The 24,189-nt window shown below is 35.9% G+C and overlaps 1 protein-coding gene across 1 annotated transcript in view; it reads right to left on the bottom strand.

Annotated features, from left to right (window-relative positions):
- The window catches only part of GBE1 (1,4-alpha-glucan branching enzyme 1), a 138,194-nt gene that overhangs the window by 57,857 nt on the left and 56,148 nt on the right, over window positions 1-24,189 (bottom strand). Inside the window, exons 4-7 of the mRNA XM_066571923.1 lie at window positions 21,862-21,987; window positions 20,124-20,259; window positions 17,383-17,473; window positions 16,052-16,261 (exon numbers count right to left, since the gene is read on the bottom strand). Of these exons, the coding sequence (XP_066428020.1) occupies window positions 16,052-16,261; window positions 17,383-17,473; window positions 20,124-20,259; window positions 21,862-21,987 (563 nt within the window). The remainder of the gene's footprint in view (window positions 1-16,051; window positions 16,262-17,382; window positions 17,474-20,123; window positions 20,260-21,861; window positions 21,988-24,189) is intronic.

Here is a 24,189-nt window from a genome sequence, read left to right as displayed (position 1 = left end):
AGGGTTGCACAATTACTTCTGTGTCTTTTTGAGGGCAAAACTCCAATTCTTCACAAACCACAGACAAATATGCAATATTATATGCAAAATCATAGAATGGTTTAGGTTGGACAAGACCTCCGAGATCACTGAGCACAACTCTTAACAGCACCACGTTCACTACTAAGCCATGTCCCTGTGTGTGCCACATCCACACATTTTAAATGCTGCCAGGGATGGTTCTTCCACCACTCCTCTGGGCAGCCTGTCACACAGGCTCACCCTTCCAGTGAAGACATTTTTCCTGATCTATAATCTTGAGGCCAGGTTCTCTTGTCCTGTCACTTGCTGCTTGGGAGAAGAAAGCCACCCCACCACACTACACCCTCCTGGCAGGAAGTTGTAGAGACCAGTATGGTCTCCCCTGAACCTTCTTTTCTCCAAACTAAATAGTCTGAGTTCCCTCAGCTATTTCTCACAGGAGAAGCAGTCTGGCTTTACAAACAAACAAACAAATAAATTACAATAATAATAATATATATATTATACATAATCCACATTATATTTTATATATTTACACTTTTCTATTTAAAAATTCTAATAAGCAGACCACTGGTTATTATGCAGCTTGTTTGGTTTGTTTTGAGAGTGAACAAGAGCAGCAGCTTTGAAGACGCAGAGGGTTTTCCAATTTAGTTAAAACTGGAATTGTAGAGTGCCACACCAGACAACAGCCCTTCTGCCACCATTAATCCTGATCATCATAAGTCCACTGCTACCTAGGGAGGAAGCACTTTTTTTCAATATGCTGTAAACAATATAACAGCCCTATGCATTTATTAAACTTATAGACTTACATTCAATAATTACTTTGGCAAAATGAACTCTTAGAACTAGGCACATTGTTTATTCATATAGAATCAGTAGTTCTGAAGTGTTCATGAAAGTATTTTAACTTTTTTCCGCCTAAAATTCTACTTCCCCTGTTGGTACCAAGCAGTGCCATACAGCAAGGTGAAACAAGAATTTCCCAATTTTTGATGGCTTAGACATTTGATCAATGCTTTGAAAAGACACCTCATTTTAAAATTGTGCAGGTTAATTCTGCACCAATTCTCTCTCAGATTTTACCAATGAATTAAACATGTTTATGAATATATTCACATGACCTTCCAGAAATGCCATTTGCACAAAAAAAATTTCTCCTCAAATGAACTATGGATTATATAAGGGTTTAAAATAACCTACAAATAAGCAGCACTGTCCTAGGCCAACATTTTTATGGCTAGTCCTGTCCACACTTGGTAGGAGTAAACTAGTGTCAAATAAGGCATTCAGTTATCTGCCCTATAAAATGGAGATGATAATTCAGATACTACTCAGCAAAGGTTATGTCCTGCAAAATGTGAATATAAGAACAGCCTTGGAGGCAAAGCAGGTAGGTACTTATTGTAATGAAATTTAATACTCTGGATGCTTTTTGCTCAGTGGGCTTCCTGAGTTAAATAGAAAAGAAAAAAAAACAAGTATGTACTGAAGACAATTACCTCAGTTTTAAGAAAGCCTACAGGGCATACACATTTTAAAATAAAGAAAGTACCAAAAAATATTACAAAACTCTTTTAAAAAGCTGATAAAGCCTACATGGATTTCAGCTACGATTTCAATAAATTAGCATCCCACTTATATTCTACCCAAGTAAATTATACACTTATAAAATAAAAATCTTTGCGATTATTTAAAATTCTGTTCTCCCAAAATAAACCTCGTAGACAATATTAAGTTTCTTTGGTCATATAATCAACTCCACAAATTAACAAACAAAATTTGCTGTTCTACAAAACACAACTAAATCACAGCTTTAAAGGTGTATTGTCAGAATTTGCATACAATTCAATGCAATTCATGATTTCCATAATTAAACAGTAGTTTACTGTTCAACACTGAGCTTGCTTTCAAAATAAGTCTAAATGTAGAGCACAAATAGCTACAAAGTATTAAATGTCAGGTGACTTGGTTTTAAACAGATCACTATCCTCAACTCTACCCAGAAAACAGCACCAGAGTTGAGATGGGGACTGGTAAAGGATCAAGTGTCAAGGGAGATTTAACTGCTTTCTTGTGAGGTGCTTTTTCTCCCCTGAAATAGTATGCTACTATATATTTGTAAGAATAGACAACAATTATTCTCAACTTTATTTATTCCCTATATAGGAAAACAAAATCAACAAAACTACGCTCAAAATCAATTCATTTCATTACTGTGAGAAAAATATTAACTACCTGGCCAGTTGTTAACATTTTTAAACTTTGCTTTCTCAAAACCATCTTATTAAAAGGCTGAAACAGTGCTTTCTGTAAACCTAATTTCATTTTTTTACTTTAAAATACTGGTTCCCTAATTTATGCTCACCCAAGTGACTTCAAAGGGACACTGAGAAGGTGTCTGGTTCACACACAAAAATCTTTAAAAGCATTCATACCATGCCTGTACCTTCAAAATGCAAACTCAAACTAGTTTAATTTGAATTCAGGTGCATTTTTTTACTAATGCTAATAGAATAGCTAATAGAATAGCAACAGGTATTTAAGCAGCTAAGAAGCAGAATTCTTCACAAAAGAGAACATTTTGAAAAATCCAAAATAAAAGCACTAGAGAAGTGAAGAAAGGCCAGACCTCTGCCTCTGAGAAAATTCCAGGATTAGTACAAAGAGATCATCAAATATCTGTTTTTCCTAAAAGTTAGAGAGCACTGATAATTGAAAAGTCTTTTCTGTGTACAGATGATGGCAAATCTCAGTTGCTGCAGTGATGTGAGGCTCAAGTTCATCTATACCATGATACCTTGTACAATACCTTATCAATCTACCATTCAAGTATTTACATCCTACTACAAATTATTTTTTAAGTAATTATCTTGAAATTGCCAAATCAAAACTTTAATCCTCAAGCAACAAAGCATGGCAGGTGCTTTTTATGTTTACATAGCAAAATCAACCTCATAAGCAATGTGAGTTAGTATCATATAAAGAAAACCGAAAAAGGGGCAAACTTTTGCATTTTACCAACCTAGGACACCACCTCAGAAGATATTATCTGAATTATCTTTCTACTTTAGACCCTCAGAGTCCAGCACACTGAGTCCCTGAAGACTTAGCTGCCTGTCTGTATTTTATTGACTGAAAGTCTATCTTTCCCTTCATCCCAAACAGGCAGTTGGTAGCAATGCCAAATCTAGAGAAGGATAAGAAAATTTTAAGATGAGTCTAAGTGTTCATTATCAGTCATCATCCAGTACAGACAACACAGGAAGCATCTGAGATACTGACTCCATGTCTTGAATGGCAATCTACTGATTTCTAACCCTGGGGAAGCAGGGGCTAAGGGAAGTTCACTTTGTATATTAGCTACTACAAGTCTTAGATTACTTCCTCTCATGCTTTCAGATTTTATCCTCAGCATCAGCAATTACTGTGGATACAGTCCAAAATGTTCCTTTTTGGAACTGTTCTCATCACTGTGGGATGAGACTGCTCAGTTACGTGACAGACTATGGCATGGAGGGCAGAAAAGTTCGTACAATTAATTATTACCTTCACAGAAAAACACTTCCAGTGGAAAGCTCAAAGAGCCTGAAGATTGTCTCAGATCACCCCCAGCACAAGATTCAGGGAATCTGCAAGGGGAAGCAGCCACCTGGCAAAGCTGACCAAGGCATGCAGCAGTCCCCATTCTCTTTGAGGAAGCACAGAATGCAAAGCTGTTGCATTTCCACAAACCAGCACAGTAGATCTCAAGTACAGAGTTCATATTAAACAGGAATCCATCCTTAAGCACAGCACAGTATTTCTCTCTTTGCTGCACTTTTTGAAGCTACATTCTTCAAAAATGTAATTAAAGATATTGGCTCCGACTGGGCTGTGCCAATAGAGTTGTGAACTTGCAAATACACTTTCAGTATGTTTCATAAATACTTTTTCATCTCAGAGAACTGAAGAACAGGTTTGTATTCAAAGACACCTAGTTTTTAATCTCAATTTCTTACTAGATACTGTCATTTCAACCATATAATTTGTACTTCATGAAGATAAATATGAGAACAATAAACACATTTATGATAGATTGTGACTGTAGCTTTTCTTAGTAAAATACATGGCAAAATTATTATTTGCATCATCTCTGGAATAAATACTTAGAATGTAATTGTTGTATTGTGAGATAAAAATAACTATACTAACACACCCCCTTGCCATGGGCAGAGACATCACCAGTCTGGAGTCCTGTGCAACCTGAATTTAAACATTTCTAGGGATGGGGCATCCACAGCCTCTCTGGACAATCTCTTTGGTGTCTCAGTCTCTGCAAGAAAAGTTTTGTTCTTATGTCCTTCCTTATGATCTAAATCTACCTTTCCAGTTTAAAACCATTGTCCCATGTCCTGCTACCTGTGTCCTGTGCTGCATCCCTTCCCTCAAGCCAGTCAACCACACCACACAGTTTGGTGCCATCCACAAAGTTCAGTCTCAATAAGTTCCTTAGGGACACTACTGTTACTGATCTCCATTTGGAAATATTAATCTACCAATCTATTTCATGTATTGGAAATATGTTTTTCTTTTTAACACTAAGGTTTTTTACTGAAATGCCATGATTTTTAACTGAAATGAAATCAACTATTTACCTACTACAGATATCCTCTATTTCAGATCATATTTCAGTGCAAGTATTACTGATTCTGGCTTATGTGGAAGCAGAATGCTGGTGACTTTTATTCAAAATATATCTGAAATGGAAACTTCAGAATATTATAGAAAACAGGTTTTGTTGTCTAGACCGGGACAGAACACAAAGAAAAAACTAAAGCTAAGATTCTCAGAAATAGTTTAAAACAAGTTTGCCCTTACATATATTGATAGTCTAGTACTGCTGGCAAATGAGCTGCTCAAGCCTCAGACTCTAATCAAATGTTTCTGGTTTTTCAAGTTTAGGTGAGGATGGTTCCGTGCTAAGAGCAACTGTTGGTGAAACCCACAAAACATTTCCTGTTTCCAGTACACAGTTAATGAGTTTATAAAAATGCTATTTTGAACTACTTTCTGTAAGTCACTACCTTTTTCAGCCAATTTGTTAGCTGGATAAGGATTAGAAAGAACATCCAGCTGAAAGCTGTTTCCCATTTCCTGACAGACTTTCAGTTTCCTCCCCAATTAACCCAATGACAAAGTAATTACCTTGAAATTTCTTATAACAAAGTCAAAGTAGATTTTCATCTTTTCCAATGCCCTTATGCAAGAAGGTGGTGGCAAAGGAAGCCTGGAAACATTCATAATGTAAATTTTAGTGTTTTGTAGTTGACTTTTTTCCCCTCTCCAAAAAGCATTCACTTTGTTAATCACCTACAGGACTTAAACATCCACCCTAGAACAGTTATAAGCCTCTACCTAACTTGTAGGAAGAAAAATACAGTTTTACATTTCAGGGTAGTGAGTAGTCTAAAAATCCTGGGTAATAAACACAAAACACATCAGAAAATGGGGAGAAACAGCAATGGAAATATTTTGGGATATTTTTTCCTCCGGTGTTTGACTGACTAATCACTCCAATTCACCAATTGTTCGAACATAGTTTCTATCTATGAAATCTTAAAGGCAAGAGTTAAATTTCAACAAGAAAAAGTAAATTTCACTCAGTCATTATTCCTAAAAAGAGCTGTACATATAGCATTTCAAAGATTATGCTATTTGGTTCCTTAAACTCCAGCTTTTAGAACTTGTTTCTCAATGTCCAAGCTTAGTCCATTTAAAACTAAATAAATGAAAATAAATGTTATGTTTAAACAATATAACTCAAAATAAGAAATGTTTTTGGCCCATAGCTGTGGCTACATTTACAGTCACAAAATGTCATTCAGACAAACTTGACACTTGAAGCCGGTGAAGTACATATATTTCCTTTGTGTGAAAAATTCTTTTTATTATTGTTATTATTTATTATTCAAATTGTTTACCAGCCTGACCAACTTGGTGTCAGTGAAACAGTAACTTAAATGGTTTTTTCCACTTTTTTTTTTTTTTTCCTTTTGCCTTTGGGCAAGAAGGGAAGGGAGGGAAGACAAGGGGGAATTTAGCACTGCTTCCACCTGCTTGCAAAAGGTCAGGGTATGAAACTGTAATACTGTACTCATTTAACTTCCAGTTGTGGTTTAATAAGAAATGGACTCTTTCCTCAAAAGACAACAATTTCTTTATCACTCTACCGGAGAACTGTCCAAGAAAATTTAAATATGCTACTAATAATAAGCTTGTGCTAAAATGTGTTCTAAAATATCATGCCCTAATCAAAGGTGGGCTACGTTGCAATCAAAATGTTGCTAAATACAAACAGCAAGAGGAGAAAAAGTTAATGACTCAAGCACTGAGGAAAAAAAAAACAACAGTGCCAATTTCTCTGAAGTTTTGTGGGTTAAAAACACAGGCTGTAAGTCCAACTTCTTCTTTTTTATGACAGAGAGAAAGGAAAATGGCCTCACTCCACATCATGAAATGACAAATTCTATGGTGTTTACATAAATCCCGGCAGCCAAGAAAAGGCAATCTTAGGTGTTTATTTAATCAGGAAAGTGACAACAGTCATTACTTTACTTTCTTCACATATCTTAAAGGAATAAAGAAAAAAATAAAGACCGCAATGAGAATTCTTCTCTTCATTGTGAAGCCTTTTGATAAATATACTCAGTTAAACACTCTTTGTGCAATGACTAAATATATTATATATACAAAAAAATCCATAGTTTTACTTAATAATTCTTCAGAGAACTTAATTCTCAGCTCTTTGTTTGAACAAATTAAGTCGTCTCCTACAGAAAAAAATTACAAGAGCACATAGTAGTGACTATGGATGTGCTTTTTCATTCTTGTTTATTAGTTCACATGTAACTATCTTTAAAACTACACTTGACAGGACTTAATTATTGTGCAGTAACACTAAATAAATCAAGGGGTAAGGTCTCCAAAGTATTACTTGTACACTTGCTTTCCTCCGCCTGAAATAAACTCATTAATTGCAGTAGAATAACTTAGAAAAACTTGTGTCAACTATTTAAACTATTAATTAATCAAATGGGCAATTAGTTTCTTTTTTTTCCAAAATAACTTTATACCAATTTTCAAGAGCTGACAAGGAATTGTAATATAGATACATACAAATATTGGCTAAAGAGTTAGCCCCCTTATCAACAAGGAGACCCAAAGCAAATCCATGGGGAAAATAGTGATGGAAATACTGCATGCTTTTAAAAAACCCCAAAAACCACAAACCACTCTTTTCCTGACCTGGTATAGAACAATTTGCTTTGTTCCCAGGGATAAAGCTTTTAATAGAATATCGTCCTTCTTCATTAGGACACGCTTGACATAATACACTATTTCAGTTTTTCTAACTTGTCCTGTAACTACACCAGCCAGAACAGAGCCAAAAGCTGCTAGCTGTCCATCCATTACTATTATAATGGAACAGTAGAACTATTTTTTAATCTTCTTTACAACTTCACCAGTAATTTCTTAAGTATTAACTCTAACAAAATTTCTTTCAATAACAACAGTTCCAAAGTCATTATGGCATTTAAATAAGGCCTAAAGAAAACATTTATATACAGCTGAGTATGTCCTTATAAAAATTCCCTAAATTTTAGCATGTCATCAGCAGTACAGTCCCATCCCAAGCTGAATCTCAGGCAGTGGCTACAGGTAGCAAGCAATTTGTTTGGACAGAAGCAGCTACTCCCTGAAGCAGCAGGCTGCCCAGCTCTGCTGTACGCATTGCTCTCTATTTCCACTTCCAATCACCTTCTAGAGGCAGGAACTTTTGCCTTTATGCCACTCTCAAGAACACATAGCATCCTTTTCAAAACTCTAGGTAATATACCAGATGAACATAATTACTTGCAGATTATTTCTGATCCATTGGCCATACATACACTACTGACTTTTGGAAATGCTACAGCATTTTGATTGTTTTCTACTTTGTAGACATAGCCATTAATTTATTTATTTTCCCCAGTTATTTATTTTATGCTCTTTACAGTGAGTTTTCAAAAAATGCATTTCAAGTGGATCTCTGCATTATACAACAAGTACATAATAGAATCAAAAAACCCCAAACAACTGTCTTAATGTTTCCCTCTTCTTTCCCTGCTATGTGCTATACCTTGTCTCATTTTCCTCCAGTCTTGAATTTCTTTGGATAAAACCCTATTAGAAGAAAGTCAACATCCCTTATTTCACTTGTGGATTCTTCTCAAACTCGTACAATCATCAGCCTTTTCTCCAGCACAATCTTCTATTCACAACAGATGCTGCTCATGTAAACTGCTGCAGCAATCACTTAAGAATGCTGTAGAAGTTGTCAATTCAAGTGTGGATTACTAAATGCAAGATCATTATTGCATTTAGACTGATGCAAAATGATTCTCTGCAATGTGTTGCATCTTAGCTTATTTTAGATATTTATTGAAATACCATAATCAACTTCATATAAGTGTGACTGTATTTATTCAAGATAAGACTGAATTTAAGTGGCTACAAGTGGTCACCTCAATATTTCAAAATGTGCTACCTGACAAAATTTAGAACAATTGACTGCAACTTTTCAGTGTGCCCTTCTTCACATTTCAATATCTTGCTTTATTGCTGTACCACTTTCTGTGCAGCTACATTTTTGAAACTTCACACAAAGCTTTGAATGCTTTGTTGGAGGTAATTTTGGAAACTGGACACTTCAAAGAAAGCTACGTGGATTCTTATGTGAAACTCTCAGTTTTAGAGCACCTATGGATTTAAAGCTTCTCAGTCTGTTATAACAAAGTACAGTACAGTAAAACAATTAAGCTTATTTAATTAAAAACTTTAAAAATTAAAAATTAAAGCAATTATACAGCAGGTCTCGACTGTATGTAGTATAAATCATAGGATCATGGCTGAAACTTTTATTTTTTGTACTATTATTTCAATTTTTCCAATTACATTGCAGTAATTTCCTATTGTATCATCTCTTCTGTAAATGCTTTCAGTAATCATTCCCTTCACAAAAGGCAATTTATAAACTGCAATGTTCCCATACTTGAAAGTGTTTGCTTACTAGCATTTATAATGATGACTAATAGAAGAGAAAACAAAAAGAAACAAGGATTTTTAGGCATGAAAGGTCTTTAAGGTTTAAATTTTATAAAGTACTTTTATACTGTCACAGTCGCCATCAAAATCCAGTCTATTAGAAACAGAGAGCTAAGGATCATAGGCAGACAGTGTTTTTAAAGACAATCTTTAATCAAAATAATTACATTTATGAGGGGTGAGGGGAAGAATGAAAATCTCACTATTATGCTGCAAGCAGTGCTTCCTTAAAACAGTCATTAAGAAATAATCTTTGCCAGCCAAATGAAATTCCAATGCATATTATGCAGATCTTTAAATACAGAGCTTTCCTAAACTAATTTGGTACAGGAAGACTGGCAGGAAATGAATTAAAATCAGCACAGCTTTATGTTTTACATAATGAAAAACAGCTTACATCTTTGTTCTATTGTAATTACCCTAGAATCAACAATATACCAAAAAGACGTCACACGACTGAGAACCTCTCTCACCGTCAACGCTCACTGCATTATCTTTAGTCTAGCTGGAATTATGGCCAAAGATTCTCCCCAATGAAAACACATTTGTGACAACCATGGCATGGCACTGGAAATGCAGCTGGGGGAATGCCACCTGCACCTTGCTAAATCCTCAGAAGCTGCAGAAGAAAAAGCTTCAGTTCTTACACTCTGGGAAGTCAACAGGATATGATTGACTAATTATGGTCAAGCCCCCCCCCCTCCCCCCCGTTTGCTTTTCCCTCTCCTCTTCCTGTGTCCCAAACTGTGTCTCAAAACCTGTACAGCTTAATCCTCTAAGAAAATTCCTTAGCTGAGAGATACCTGAAAAAGCTTTAGATCAGAACTAGACAAGAAAAAGTTACAGACAGGTTTGTTAGGAGCCCTAGGATTCAAAAGGAAGGCCACAGAAAGGCACAAAACAGTGAAGAGGACTATCCAGCACCATCAAGGGTCTGTGACAAGTAGTGGCAGTCTCCTTTCTCCCAGCTGACTGACACCTGCCTGGCCAGCAGAGTCTGTTCAGGTGTCATGTCAGCAGCAATGAGTGTCCTAGCAGCCTTTAAACCCCATCTATCCTTTGTGTGCATGAAGCTTGCAGTCAAATCTTTGCACTCTACAACGTGTGTCAATAAAGGGCCCCTGAGGTGGATGGCAAGAACACACACAGTGTGTTATCTGCAGTCTCTATCTCTTGCTCATGTGTCAATTTTCCTTAAGAGCATTAGGCAAGAAACCAGAATCTTTAGTACTGTGGTACTCCAGAGTATCAACTTAAATCTATTTAAAATGCTAATGATGTAAGCAATAAAGAGTAGCAGTGAATCCATTTCATCCTGAAAACTGTTACAAACCATGGGGATGCTCCCAAAGAAGGCAACAAGTCTTTACCTCCACTGATATTTAGAATTCATCACTGAATTGAAGGAAAACAAACCCAGAAATATTCTGAACGGCTGCTTTTAGAGAATTATGAGCCCAGACAGGTACCCTACTGACCAAACACTAAACTCTGAAAGATTTATGTTACAATTCATTCCACCTACTATCATCACCTCAGTGGCAGATAAAGACTGGCAAAGTAGGCAATCAGAAGAAAGAAAAACAATTTGGGTGAATAACAGCTGTTTAAGGAAGAACTAAACACCGAGTTGCTGAAGATGTTAGAAGATAAACATGTCTTTAAAGAGTCAGATCCTGAAGTCAAGCAAAATCAGTGGATCTTTTCCCCTCAGAATATACAGAGTAAGGTTTATGCACGATTTAAACACTGGGTGGCAGAAAAGGCCACGGTCTCAGCATCCAAACACAGGTGGATGTTTTAGATTCAAGAGAGCACCTGAGATACCTGCCCCAGGCTGGACCACAGGACCAGGGGAAAAAAGCTTCAGGTGACCCACCCCACTGTGGAGGGACAAGCTGGGGAAGAGGCCACCTACACCAGAACAAAGACACAAGCTTCAACACCTGGCAGCTGCCCTGTTTCTGCAGCACTGACAGCAAGGTTAAAAGCAGTTTCTGAGCTCTGGCAGTTTTCTTAACACACATTAAGAAAAATCGAATTAAAAAAAAAAAAAAGTAAAAAGTACTGAGCTATAATCAGCTGTTCCACCAGCAGTTCAGAAAACTGAGCTGGAGAGAACATCTGGACTGGCAGCAGGGGACTAGCAAGTCATCTGTTGCCCTGATGTAAAACTGTGGCTCATGGGACAAAGTGTTTATTGTATACACTAAACCCTACCTGTAGCACTTCAAAGCACATTTGGCATGGATGTCACTTGAAACTTCATAAAACCGATGAAGAAAAAACTTAATAGGAGATTTCTTCCATTACCTGGCTTAGTTACGATTTTTAACCCCAAAAATATGCACACAACATCCTGTCTTAAAAAACTCTGGAAAACAGGCCTCAAAAAAGGCCCAAAGGAGATGCTGGGACATCTGCTGACCCCAAATCCTTGCAACCAACGTAATCTCTTACTAATCATACTGCTGCACTCAAGAAAGCTGGACTAATTAAAATTAAAACTGCATTGTAAATCAATTACAGACCTTGCACCAAATTCATCTCCAAGACTGTGAAATAACTTAACATTTGCCTAAGTGCTCAGGTGAAAAATGCCATAGTATTAAAAATCCAAAACAAGCCAAACTAAACCCCCCCACAAAAAAAAAAAAAACCCAAACAAACAAGAAGCCAAAAAAAACCCAACAAAACTTAAGGCATCAGATGATTTCTGAATTTTAATACTACCATAATTCCTAAATGCTCACAGAAATATATCAGTATACCAATTGACATTCGGAATTGGATTAAGACAGAATAGAATCCAACAAAATCTAATGAAAAGACACAAAAAGCCTTATAAGTCGAAACAATGCTCGTGGACCTCAACAAGTCTAGAAGGGCAACATCATTTACACATTCTATTCATGCAGTGCTGTGGGAAAAATCTTTACTAGGTAATATCTTGTTCTCAATTATTTTTAAATTGTTTTGCCTGATTATTATTTTAGACACATTTAATTTAAATTCATTTCTCCAAATAGCAAAACACAATCAACCACTCTAGTTGTGATCCCACCTGGTTTCCAGGGTGTACGACATCATTTCTAATGAATCTGGCAGCTGAATAACCTTGGAATATGATTTTAGAAGGAAAATAAAAATTATACTTGGCTTGTGCAAAATTAATTACAAGTAGAATCCTTTCTTAAGATGGGAGGGTGTTTACGTATATTTCAAGAGAGCTGCCTTTAACAGGCACACAACAGAGACCTTTAATTTCCTCCAAAATTAACTGTACAATGCCAACTAGAGCACCAGTCCAGAGCTTCTGGCACCCCTTTTACACTAAAGCATTTCCCTGTCATGAATTCAGGGCTAGAAAAGTCACAATTATTAACAGGAACCAAAGCAAACTATAGAGAAATTTGTTTTTCAACAGAAAATGTTAAAATCAACTGCAATTCTCCCTGAAGCTTTGTGATTCTGGTTTTTGGGTTGTTTGCTGAGGGAAAAGGGATGGACACAGATTTAGACAGACAGGATGGAGATGATGGAGAGGAAGTCACCAAATCAGAACATAGATCCAGGGCATTTTTTCCCTCAAATATTTTAGAAAAACTCATAAGAATGTGAAAGAGCTATGAAAATTATTAAAGTAAAAGCTTCTTTTTGATTGATTTTTAAAGCACTGTTTATATTCTTTTATTGAAAATATTTAAGCAAAAAGTATTCTATTGGCCAGCTATCTTATCTGGAATTTCTCATTTCAATGAAATCGAGTTGTTATTCTCCTGTGACAACACCATGAACAGTATAATTTTAAAATGTTGTTCACAGTTTACAGCAAAGCTCCTGTTGCATACAACACTAGTATAAATGTGGATTAAAATATAAAGAATTTAAAATATGCCTTTTTCTTTTTAAGCAGCACAATGGTGCAAATATGCAGTACCCAGGCTGTCTGTTGAACAGGTTTACAATTGCTTTTCTTGTAGCTACTCTCTACTTACATGAATTTTACTAAAAAACAGTATTTAAATACACAAGGGATATAATCCTTTTTTATTTTTTAGCATGGATATGGATCTTTTGCCACATTCTGTTATAGGAAATAGTCACAGTCCCCTTCACAGACAACTGAATAATCTTGCAAATGCTGTGAGATAAACTTACTTACATCTTGGCTTTCAAAGAAAATGTAGACAGACTAAACTGATAAAGCAACTGTTCCTTAATCTCCTTCACAGTACAGAATTAGTTTCTCTCAATTCCAAAGTGAATTGAGCATTCTTTGCATTTGATGTCTAAGCACCTGTAGATTTAACAGCTCTTCCCACTACAGAAGGAAAGGGATTTAGTACAAGCTCTGTACAGGATAGAAGGCTGTGCTAGCTGAAGAAATTTCACTCAGCAAGCAAGCTTTTCTGTAGACCATTCAACAGACTGTGTTTGCTGTCATTTATTTTGAGCAAACTTTCAACATCTGCCAGAAACTTGAGTCTCTCTCACAGATTTTTATGCTTGCATCATCCAGACTAGAGCTGCTCGTCCACTGGTATGGAAATTAGCAGAATGCCAATACAGACTAAACTGGGGGGAAAAAAGCCAAACTCAACATTTTCAATGAAATGTCAGTTTGATTCTTTCACAGTTTTGCTTGGAACCTGCACACACAAAGAATAGGGGGAAAAATGCAAGCTCTTTTTTAATCAGTTCTGTGAAACTTACAATGACCATGAAGGTTATAACTTTTCAGCCTTAAAACTTGACTGTAAATACATGGAGAATATTTACTATCCCAGCTATGAGGATGAAAGAATCCCTTAATAACTAGAAAAGTTCACAGCATCCTATGCTTGAAGGAAGAAAGGTTTTCCACAAGCAGTTGAAAAGAGAACTCCAGATTTGCTGTTGCATATCATGAGAGGGTAGGGGATGGGAAATGACCTTCAAGGGACCCACAGTCATCCAGTGCAGAGCTGCAGTTTCTCTGGTCTTTGCTATTCTCTAATCTCATCTCTCCCCTCACAGCTCTTTCCATTTCCCCCTTTCTGCATTCAGTCTGGCACCTCTTCCAAAGCCATAGTATGCAAAGAAATTCCACAGGTACAAATCACTGACTCAAGCAAGCCATGGAGGCAGCTCTTCACTTCTGAAGAAATACTTAACATTGACAAGTGCAACCCACAGAAGAGCTGGTTGTTTCTCTCATTTATAAATACCCCCAAACACTCAATACCAGCACCACTTTCTTCTCGAGCAGGAAGAACCAGAACAGAGGAAGGTCCATAACCACATTCCATTGTCTCAGTAGAGACACTTATACTCACACACTTGTTGGTTACTTATAAGCATCAAATGAAATAAAATGTGTAATACTACCATATTAATACTAAAGCTTTAAGATGACTTGAAATACAACTGATTTGAGTATGAATTTAAAGCTTAATAGGAAGGACTAAAATGCATTTCTTATAATTAAATCACAATTAATATTAAATCACAATAAATCACACCAGAAACTCCCCCTGAAATGACCTGTTAAATTGTCCCAAATAACAAGTCCCAACAGCCCATCCCACTAAGTATTGAAGTGCACCAGTCAGTTTTTACACTGGTCACTTGGTTTATTTGACACTGAGTTCCATTAAACAATTGGCCTATGCTATGTAACATGACTTCTGTGTAATCATATCCATCCAGTCCATGGCAATTCAATGCAAGCAAGGGAGAAAAATGGGAAAAACAGGAAATTGAACCTGCAGCACAAAAACCTTAACAACTAAGAGGTTAAAAAGAAACTAGAACTTTACAGTTGCTCTGTGATGAGCCACTACAGGAACATTCAAAAGGAACCTTGAAAGGGTTAAAACAGGACTTTGCAATTGATAAGAAGGTCACACAAGATTATGCATCTCAAGGGGGAAAATAAGAGAATTTATCCTGGAATAAGTGATCAATTCTATACAGAATTTTATTAAGACCTGCTTTAAGGAGACTGTAAAGTTACACAAAACTTACTGTGGAATGTTTAGAGAAACAAAGGAAAGGAAAGGGAAGAAGCAGGGTGGTTCAGGGATGAACAAACAGAAAAAAAATGTGAGAAGGACACTGAAAGAAGCTGGCTGCTTGTGCCTGTTTCTCCATTTAAACCACTGAAACATTCAGCATACAAGATCAATCTCCTTGTCCCCAGTACCTCAGAGAATACAGAGTAAACAATATTAAGTACTAATAATCAACTGGAATTAATACATGTTTTGACACACACTATATTTATACTGGTTAATTAAGCTTGCCCAAACTGGGGTCTCTAGAAATGTCTACTGAAAATGATCCCTGCTTTGTATTAATTGTTGATTGACCTCCAGAAGCTCTTTGAAATGGAGTTAGTTGTCCTGGGGGAAATCTTTTCCTACATTTCAACAACCTGACAGTATGTCAATAAATTTACAGAGCTTACAAGTTTTCATCAGCTTTTCCGACTATTTTTATATACAAACATCATCTAGTATATATATGCAACATACTATATATAGCAGGAAAATATTAATATGCATAAAATGCATAAAATACACAATTATATACTCCTACATAATGGGTATTGAAATTGATATTTATAGAGAAATACGTTTTTAAATAAAAATAACTACACCATTATCTAATGCATGCAATGCACATGGTATATAACACGCACATAGGTAGTCACAGATGACAGGAAAGTAATGAAACTGAAATACTATCATTTAGTGTTAGATTTTCAGGATTTAGGCAAGTAGAGGAATTTAACTCCACATACTGCAATTGTTAAACAACCCAAATGACTTTACCAGCTTGGTGAGGAGAGTACTTTTAACAGAATTGCTATGAAATAATAACCACTAGCACAGCTGAAGTGATGTTTTATACTCACTTTGCATAGTCAAAGAGCCTGCTGTCCCAGAGCTGGTGATTGCCTCTATATCCAGAATGGAAGAAACAAGAATCTGTACCATCAAACTGGTTGAGACCATCTTCTGAGTTTTTTGAGGCGTGGCTGTGCACCACATCAAGCAGGACTGTGATGCCCATGGAGTGAGCAACGTCAATCATTTCCTTCAGGTCGTCAGGAGTTCCGTACCGGCTGTGAAAACACAACGTGGCACCATCAGGGCTCCTGCTGGCAATGCTCAACATTCATCGTGGAAACTACATCAAAGTCAGCAATTCTTCATCACCTACTCTACAGATTATTTTTTCAGCCTCTTCAGCAGTAGCTATTGCTTACAAACAAACATTTTAAACCATTTTTCCTTATAAGAATTCCATCATCCACACAATGTTTTGAAGAAATAGATTGTTTTATTCTTCCTTTATTAATAATACATAAAATTCAGCATAAAAGATAACAGATAGAACTTAAAGTTGCTATTTAATATTGAACACTTCCTTCGCTCATAAGGGACAAGAATATTCCAGCTATATGAGTATAAAGTAACACAATGATTACAAAAATAAATGTACATCCACAAAGCCCACAAAATACACTATCTGCTATTTTCCTGCTTGGTTATTTGGTTTAGGTATTACACCATTTTCTTATTTTATAAAAAGATTTTTTTATCCTATGCCTGACATGCCTTTTTCAACTATTTAAGCTAGTTAAAAACTGCCTAAATTTAGCCTGGTTGCCACTTGAGCTGCTCTAAGATTAAAAAAAAAAAAAAAAAAACTAAAAAAAAATTATTTCCACATTTATCATAATTTTCTTAACAACTACCTGAATTCATTTATCATGTAATCTCACCCTATACCTCAAGTCTAAATACAGTCTGTTACAAGCCTGTAAGGGAAAGAGTACCCACAGAATATACAGAGTCATGATTTAAATCAAGTTCATTACCAACCGTGTATAGTTCTGTCTGTCATAAAAGAAAGCCCTACACACCCTGTTTGTTCCTGCCAAGAATTCCACAACCACAAACCCATGCATAAAGACTGCTGAAGGTGGATTACTCAGAATATGCTATGGCAGCTGAAGTTACTTATAAACTTTTTGTCTGTATTCTATTGAAAGCATTTCACGCAGCAGCTGATAACTGTGCCAAATTGATTTCAGATTTAAGAGGAAGGTAGAGCAAATACCTAAGCCATTGCTTCCCATTTTACGCTTTCTTGCAAACACACACCTGCATGCCATACTGATTTCAATGGATGGGAAGGAAGGGAAAAGAATAGAGAAGATGCTGGAGCACTTAAACGTACCTTGATGCTGCAAAGAAACTTGTGACCTGATAACCAAAACTGGCATAGTATGCATGTTCCATAATGGCCATCAGCTGGACACAGTTATAGCCTATAATAAAAACAAACACAACAAATAAATGCATTAAGGATAGTTAAAAGAGTATTCAATACCTATAACATATCTATTCCAGTCTTCTCTCATTTTAGCTGCCTCTGACCCTAATGGTCAACACCTAAAGATTGAGTAACTTTGACAAAGCAATTCTAATTAATAGTTTATACTAACGTGATCTCCACGGCAAATGGAACAGTCAATTTGCCAAGTGATTCACACATATTCAATCTCCCAGATGCAGACAGAAAGAAGTGTCATCCTTATTTAACTTCAGAATATTAGTAATGCCAACCTGCATGTCCTGAACTGCTTCAACTTTTGACACGTGCAGACAGGGTTAGCCACTGGCAACACATACTGTGACAAAATCACAGGATGGTTTGGGTTGGAAGGGAACTTAAAAGATCCTCTAGTTCCCACTCCTATGGCATGGGCAGGAACACCTTCCACTAGAGCAGCTTGCTCAACACCCCTTCCAGGGATGGGGCATCCATAACTTCTTTGAGTAACCTATTCCAGTGTCTCACCAAGCCCACAGTAAAGAATTTCTTCCTAATGTCCAACCTAAATACACCCTGCTTCAATTTGAGGCCACCCCATCCCTGGTGTCCACTTGGATATCAAGTCATTGACTGAAACTCTGAGTGTGACCATCCTTTTAATTCCTTATCCACCAAGCGGCCCATCTGTCAGACCCACATCTCTCCAGCTTAGACACAACACTATAACTTCACGACATATGAAACCATTTTTTTCATTCAGCAAAAACACTTTTTTCCAACTTTAATAGTTATTTCTTCCCTCTACAAAAGTCTTCCAAAAAAGAAAAATCGCAACTGTAATGTGCTTTTATTCCAAGTTTACCCAAGAACCAAAGCGGTCCAGGAGGGCTGGGGGACACACTGTGTTGTGTCTCCTAAGACAGTTCAGTGCATTCTTAAGGAAGGGAACTCCAAAGAGTCAGTTTTTATCTACAGGTTGTTAAGACTCACACCTCTACCACTACTCTGTTTGAAGAAAATATTTACTTCGTTCCTTAATTTCAACAGGATGCTGTAGGATTTTTTATTCTTCCTTGGTTTTTTATAGCTGTGACATTTAAAACCAGAGCTATTATTAGAAGACAGTTGGTGTGAGCTCAGCAATTTGTCAGATTCATTGCTGGTTTATGATTCAGGCCTGTTGTACTTATTTTTATTTACATCATTTTTATAAATAAACAGCAACATTGCATCAAATTAATCTCATTCAATTTCCTTGCTACTTATTTTGCTATTTGTCATGCACATATTTCTACAAACTACTAATATATTAGAGTTCTCATATAGTGATGTCTTTAAGCTTGTCCTAAAAAGTAAGACATTCCACAACTGAATCTAACAGACCTTAAAAATATTTTAAAAATACTTAAATCCCACAATGTTTACTTAATGTTAACAAGAAGGAAAAGTAGTTATCATTTTTATATACCCTAAATTTGATACTGCGTTTTATTATTTGGTGTATCAGCCTTTTCATGACATTTCTCCACAAAGAAAAAATTGTAGGACTCTGTAAATCCTCTTAACTTCCTGGGACAAGTGAAATTCCTTGGCAGTAAGGAGTCACAGATATATAATGAAAAATCCAAAACTGCTTTTTATAGAATGTAAAATCCAAAACATCTTCCATATGTGCAAACTCCCTCATCTCACCTGCAAGCTCAACTTTACCAAAAGGCAAAAGCCACAAAACATTGACTTAACATGTAAAGCTACAAGAAAATGTCTTTGTCAGGCACTCTGATAAATAAAACAGAATTAAAGAAATCAAACACAAACAAAGCCATCATCCACAGAGGTTTCAGCTACAGATGTAATGATTATTTTACAGCAGTGTAAAATATATATTTCATCACAAGGCAGTAAAAGGCAATAGCTTCTAACATTGTCCATTACAGAAACAGTCCAAAGACATCATGGGAAAAAATAATTAAATGAAATTGAGGTGAACAGTTTTGCTGTGGTTCCTGAGATAATGTTAGCAGCTCTTTCACACATCCTCTCCAATATACTAGAAGTTCTTTTCCTGAAAAAGGTCGAGGAGGGTCTTTCATATTTAAAGTTTCCTTGTTCTGATACTTCTGAGCTACTGTTCAGGGATAAAATGCCTAGCACGCTTATTCTGGCAAAACAAAGAATATTAAGGTATTTCTTTTGTCCTTCCTTAGAATCAGAAGGACAAAAGAATTAGAATTAGAAAATACTTAATTGGTTCTACTAGTGTAAAGCTTAGAATTAAGCTTTACACTTGTAAAAGCAATTAAGTATTTTCTGAAGATTGTCACAAAAACAGGTCTTTTTTCAGTCTGAAAGCAAACCATGCCAAAAGCAAATTACCTTGCAATACTTATCTGGGCTTTAATAATCATATTTTACTTAAAAATCTGGAATAGACTTTAATTCACATATCCTATTTCAGTCTTTGTTTGTTCTCCAAAGATTTCACTTGTTGATAACTTTTGCTCACCTAAGAATCTATTTTTATAGTATGTGTAATTGGGAAAATAAAAAAAAAAAAAAACATCTCTAGATACTTGACAGTTATCTTTTCTAACAAGCACAGGCACATAACTATCTCTGCAAGCATTTCTAGTACTACTTACCAAGATCCTTTATTCTAGGTAGTACATTGTAGGTGAAGTTTTTATAAGAAGCTACTTTGCCTTCTGGGGAAGCAATTCCCACATGAGATTCATAGATTCGTAGGCTTTTTAATCTCTTGGGAGAAGGATTCTTATGCTATAAGAAAAAAAAACAGTTGTCATTAGGAACAGCTTAGAAGTGTTGTCATAATTACATGATTTGTACAAGATGAAAAACAATTTAGGTTTATTTAATTTTTCCTCTAAGAGCAAATGTCTGTTTGAAATTAACGTCCTTTATGAACAAGAAACTAGACATTGATGATTCAACACTTTTCTTATATTCTTTTTAAAATTACACTTCAGTGTTCAACTGATAGTAGCCACTCCACTTGATGTCCTTCTGAATCACTCTGAAGCTTGTTTGAAAATACAGAGAGAAAATAATAAGATAGGCTTTTATTTTTTAAGCATACCTGCTATTTTGCAGGTACATGAAATTGCTGCCTTATCTGAAATTTATAAATTTGTTATTCCTAAAGAATACAGTTCCATAGCACAGAATCAAGTATATTGTCATTACTTAGGATTAAAATATAATTAAATAATCTCAAATCTGGAGACAAGTACACAGCATTACATACATAACATTTGTTAGTTTATTATTCAGGTGAAATTTTGAAAATGCAGAACAAAGCTAGTTGAATACAAACATGTGAACAGAAATTAAAGGAACAATTAAAGGACAAAACTTCTGATTGAGGCTTGTTCCCTATTTCCACTGGACACCTCTACTATTCATAAAAGGACTTTTATATTGTTTCAGTAAGGCCTTATCTGCACTCAAAAGTTCAAGCCTCTTTTTCACTCTAGGTCATCCCAATCACTGCATTCCCAAATCCCTACCCATTCCTTTTCTTGATGACATTGAGATGTCACAGAGCATCATACACAGAGTAGGCCACTAAAATTATAGACTACACACTTTAACAAGAGTTAATGTACATTATGTTATCTATTTTTAAAGAAAATATTTTCCATGCCAATAGCCTTTTCTCTCTCAAGCAGTTGCTTCCTAATTTGAGGTGGATGCGAAAATTTAACTCAAAGTAGAGATTACAGCATCTCTAATATAAAACACTGCATACCATTTTCCAGGGAAAACATGAACAAGTTTATTATGAAACAACATCACTCAGATGGTCTGAAGTTTCCAAATATTCTCCTAGGGTATTTTTCATACATCATGCAAAGAGTTCTCTCCCTTGCAGTAGTGCATGAGAAGAAAGAGAGCTTTAAATTCAATAATGGGATTTTCCTGATACAAAGAAACCAGGATTTGACTGGAGTGTAGGCACGTTATTTTGCAGGTTTTTTCTGACTTCACGGAATATTAACCTCGTGTTGAGGACTGAACATTGCATTTGCAGACAACCAATCCTTAAATCCAGTACTGATCCCTGCTCTCCTCCCTACCAGGAACAGCCATCTTGTCCCAGAATACCCGTCAATCTTACCTAACAGGTGGCAAAAGTTTAAAATACCACATTAATAACTATTTTTTATATATTCTACAGGAGGCTGGAAAAGCAGCTCAAAAACATCCATCATTAAAGTAATTTATTTCTGTCAAAGCCATGAATAAAAGCCCTTCATCTCTCAGCTCTTTTAACTAGTTTGCTATTTCCTTTTATTTTCTTCCAAACAGGGAAACAAAGATAACATGATACACCTCTTGAAAATAATATTGAAGCCTTACTATATATGACTGTGGTGGATTCCAGTGAACCCAATCATAATTCACTTTGTCTTCATCACGGACCACATATCTCGCCCAGGGTGAAATACGATAGAGGAGGGCGCCATTCTGAGCACGAATCACCACCTATAAAATAACACAACATATGCAGGCAGTCACTTATAACTCACAGAACGCCTTCTATGCAAGCCACAGCACAGAATGAAATAGTAGACTACACAGAAATTTAATTTAAAGAACACACAAACACACAATGCAAGTCAAGAGAAGGAAGAATGACCCTGCCCGCAGGGATGATTTGCAAAGGGACAGTAAACCAGACATGTCAGACAGGAGTGATGTTCACCAGCAAGAGCTGAAAGGTGAGAATATACATAAGATTTATATAAGTAATGGGAGAAGAAGCCTTCCCAAATGGATTTCTGTTAGGTTCCCTAATTACCCCTGTCATTGCTATTTCCTTTCCATGTTCTGATAAATTTAAATAGACATGCAGTATTATGCCATTAGGATGAGAACTGTGATTTGTTTAACTTGACAAACAAAACAATCTAGTAAGGCAATTTTAATATCATAATTCCATCTTCTTTTCCATGCTCTGAGAGCCCTTAATGTCACATAGCCCAGGACCGCAGACAACACAAGAAGCACAGGACAGTTTTTGGGTCAAGGCAAAGAAAAAGTTCCACCTCTCTCACATCCTCCCACCCCGTCCCACCTCCCCTCTCCTCAGCACAGAAGGAACAGCACCACTCTGGTTGTGCTTGGTATCTTGGCTGCCACTAAAACGGTAACACAGATGGTCTGCAAATTTAAAACCTAGAAATGTACAAGCAAGTGAATGCACAGAATTCTTAATTCTGCTTTTTATTAACAAAGTGATGACTGAGACTTTTCAGTTGGGTTGTTGGTTTTATGGGGCTTTTTATTTTTTTGTGGGAAAAACTATGAAAAAGGGAAAGGGATTTTTGGGATTGGGATTTTTTCCACTCCTTGCTCATTGTTTTTGTTAAAAAAGTTACTTGTCTTTGCTCTCAATTCTTAAGAGGTAGTCTGGAACACAAAATTATCAAAGAATTGCCTTTTCACCTCTGGCAAGTGTCTTTCATTGTTTTGATAGATTATTTGTATCCTTAACCCAATCATGGAAGAAGGCAGGATCACAGAATTTTGTTTAGTTGAAAGGGACCTTTAAAAGGTCATCTAGATCAACAAAGAAGAAAATAGGTATATGCAGATAGTTAATGGAAGTTGATGGAATAAGGCAAGGAAGAATGATTTCAGTGCCTTAGTACACGGTATTATAACTCCAACAATTTAAAATAGGTTTTATAAAATGGAGTAATTCATATCAAAAACCTCACCAAAAAAGCTGAGAAAGTTATTGCAAAACACTGTAAAGCTGCATGTAAAATTTCTTCTGTTAGCTGCACTAGCAAAGCTGACCCAAAGAGTATTTCTGCAAATTCTATCAACACTGTGAAGATCCTCCTTGCTGATAGCATTGACAATTTGCAAATTATTCTTAAAATAATAAAAGTTATCTCCTCTCTCTAATATCACACTTCTGATGGTGCTATTGCTTCTTTTATTATTTTTTCCCAATTTACCCATCACAGAAATAAGATGATTACTGCATATAATAACCTACTCATCTTGGCATTCCTTTTTTTCTAATATTTTAGCATAATTCATACTAGACAGGCTTATGAAGGGTAGGCACATTTAAGAAATGTGAAGTCATTAATCTACATTCAGAACATTAATTAGCTGTAGTACTGGTTTAATCCAAAAATGATACTGGAGGGGGGAAATGTAAATTTCTTTATTATGATATATTTATCCAGTCATGTACTGTCTTTAATTAAAGCCATTAAGAAATGAAAAAGTTAGGAGAAAAAAAAAGATATCAGAAAATCATTCAAATGGCCAACCATCAGTTATTTGACTTTTTCAGGTTAAACTTCTACAGTTATACTGCACAACCAATCTCTGTATCCCATATTTCTGACAAAGTATAAGAACTTCCATTGTTCTGTAGTCACTTAAATTGATAGTTAAATTAATAGTCACTTTAATTGCAAGTCACTTATTTTCCCTCTTTTGTAAGACACCAGTGCATTTCTTTTAGCATTTATTCAGAAATAATTTTTTTAAGTGCTAGTTTTGCATTTAATCAAAACATCTACAAAGCCAAACTTAAGGGTTACACTTTTCAGGAATTGAGAGACTTACAGGAAATCATATAAGTTTCTATCAACCTTTACAGACAGGATTTTAAAAGATAAAACCAAAACTTACTAGAAATACATACAGTTATGTTTCATA

This window comes from Molothrus aeneus, chromosome 2, assembly GCF_037042795.1.
Source record: "Molothrus aeneus isolate 106 chromosome 2, BPBGC_Maene_1.0, whole genome shotgun sequence".
Classification (NCBI taxonomy): domain Eukaryota; kingdom Metazoa; phylum Chordata; class Aves; order Passeriformes; family Icteridae; genus Molothrus; species Molothrus aeneus.
The sequence above is the reverse complement of the archived record's forward strand: the minus strand, read 5'-3'. Positions and strand labels throughout refer to the sequence as shown.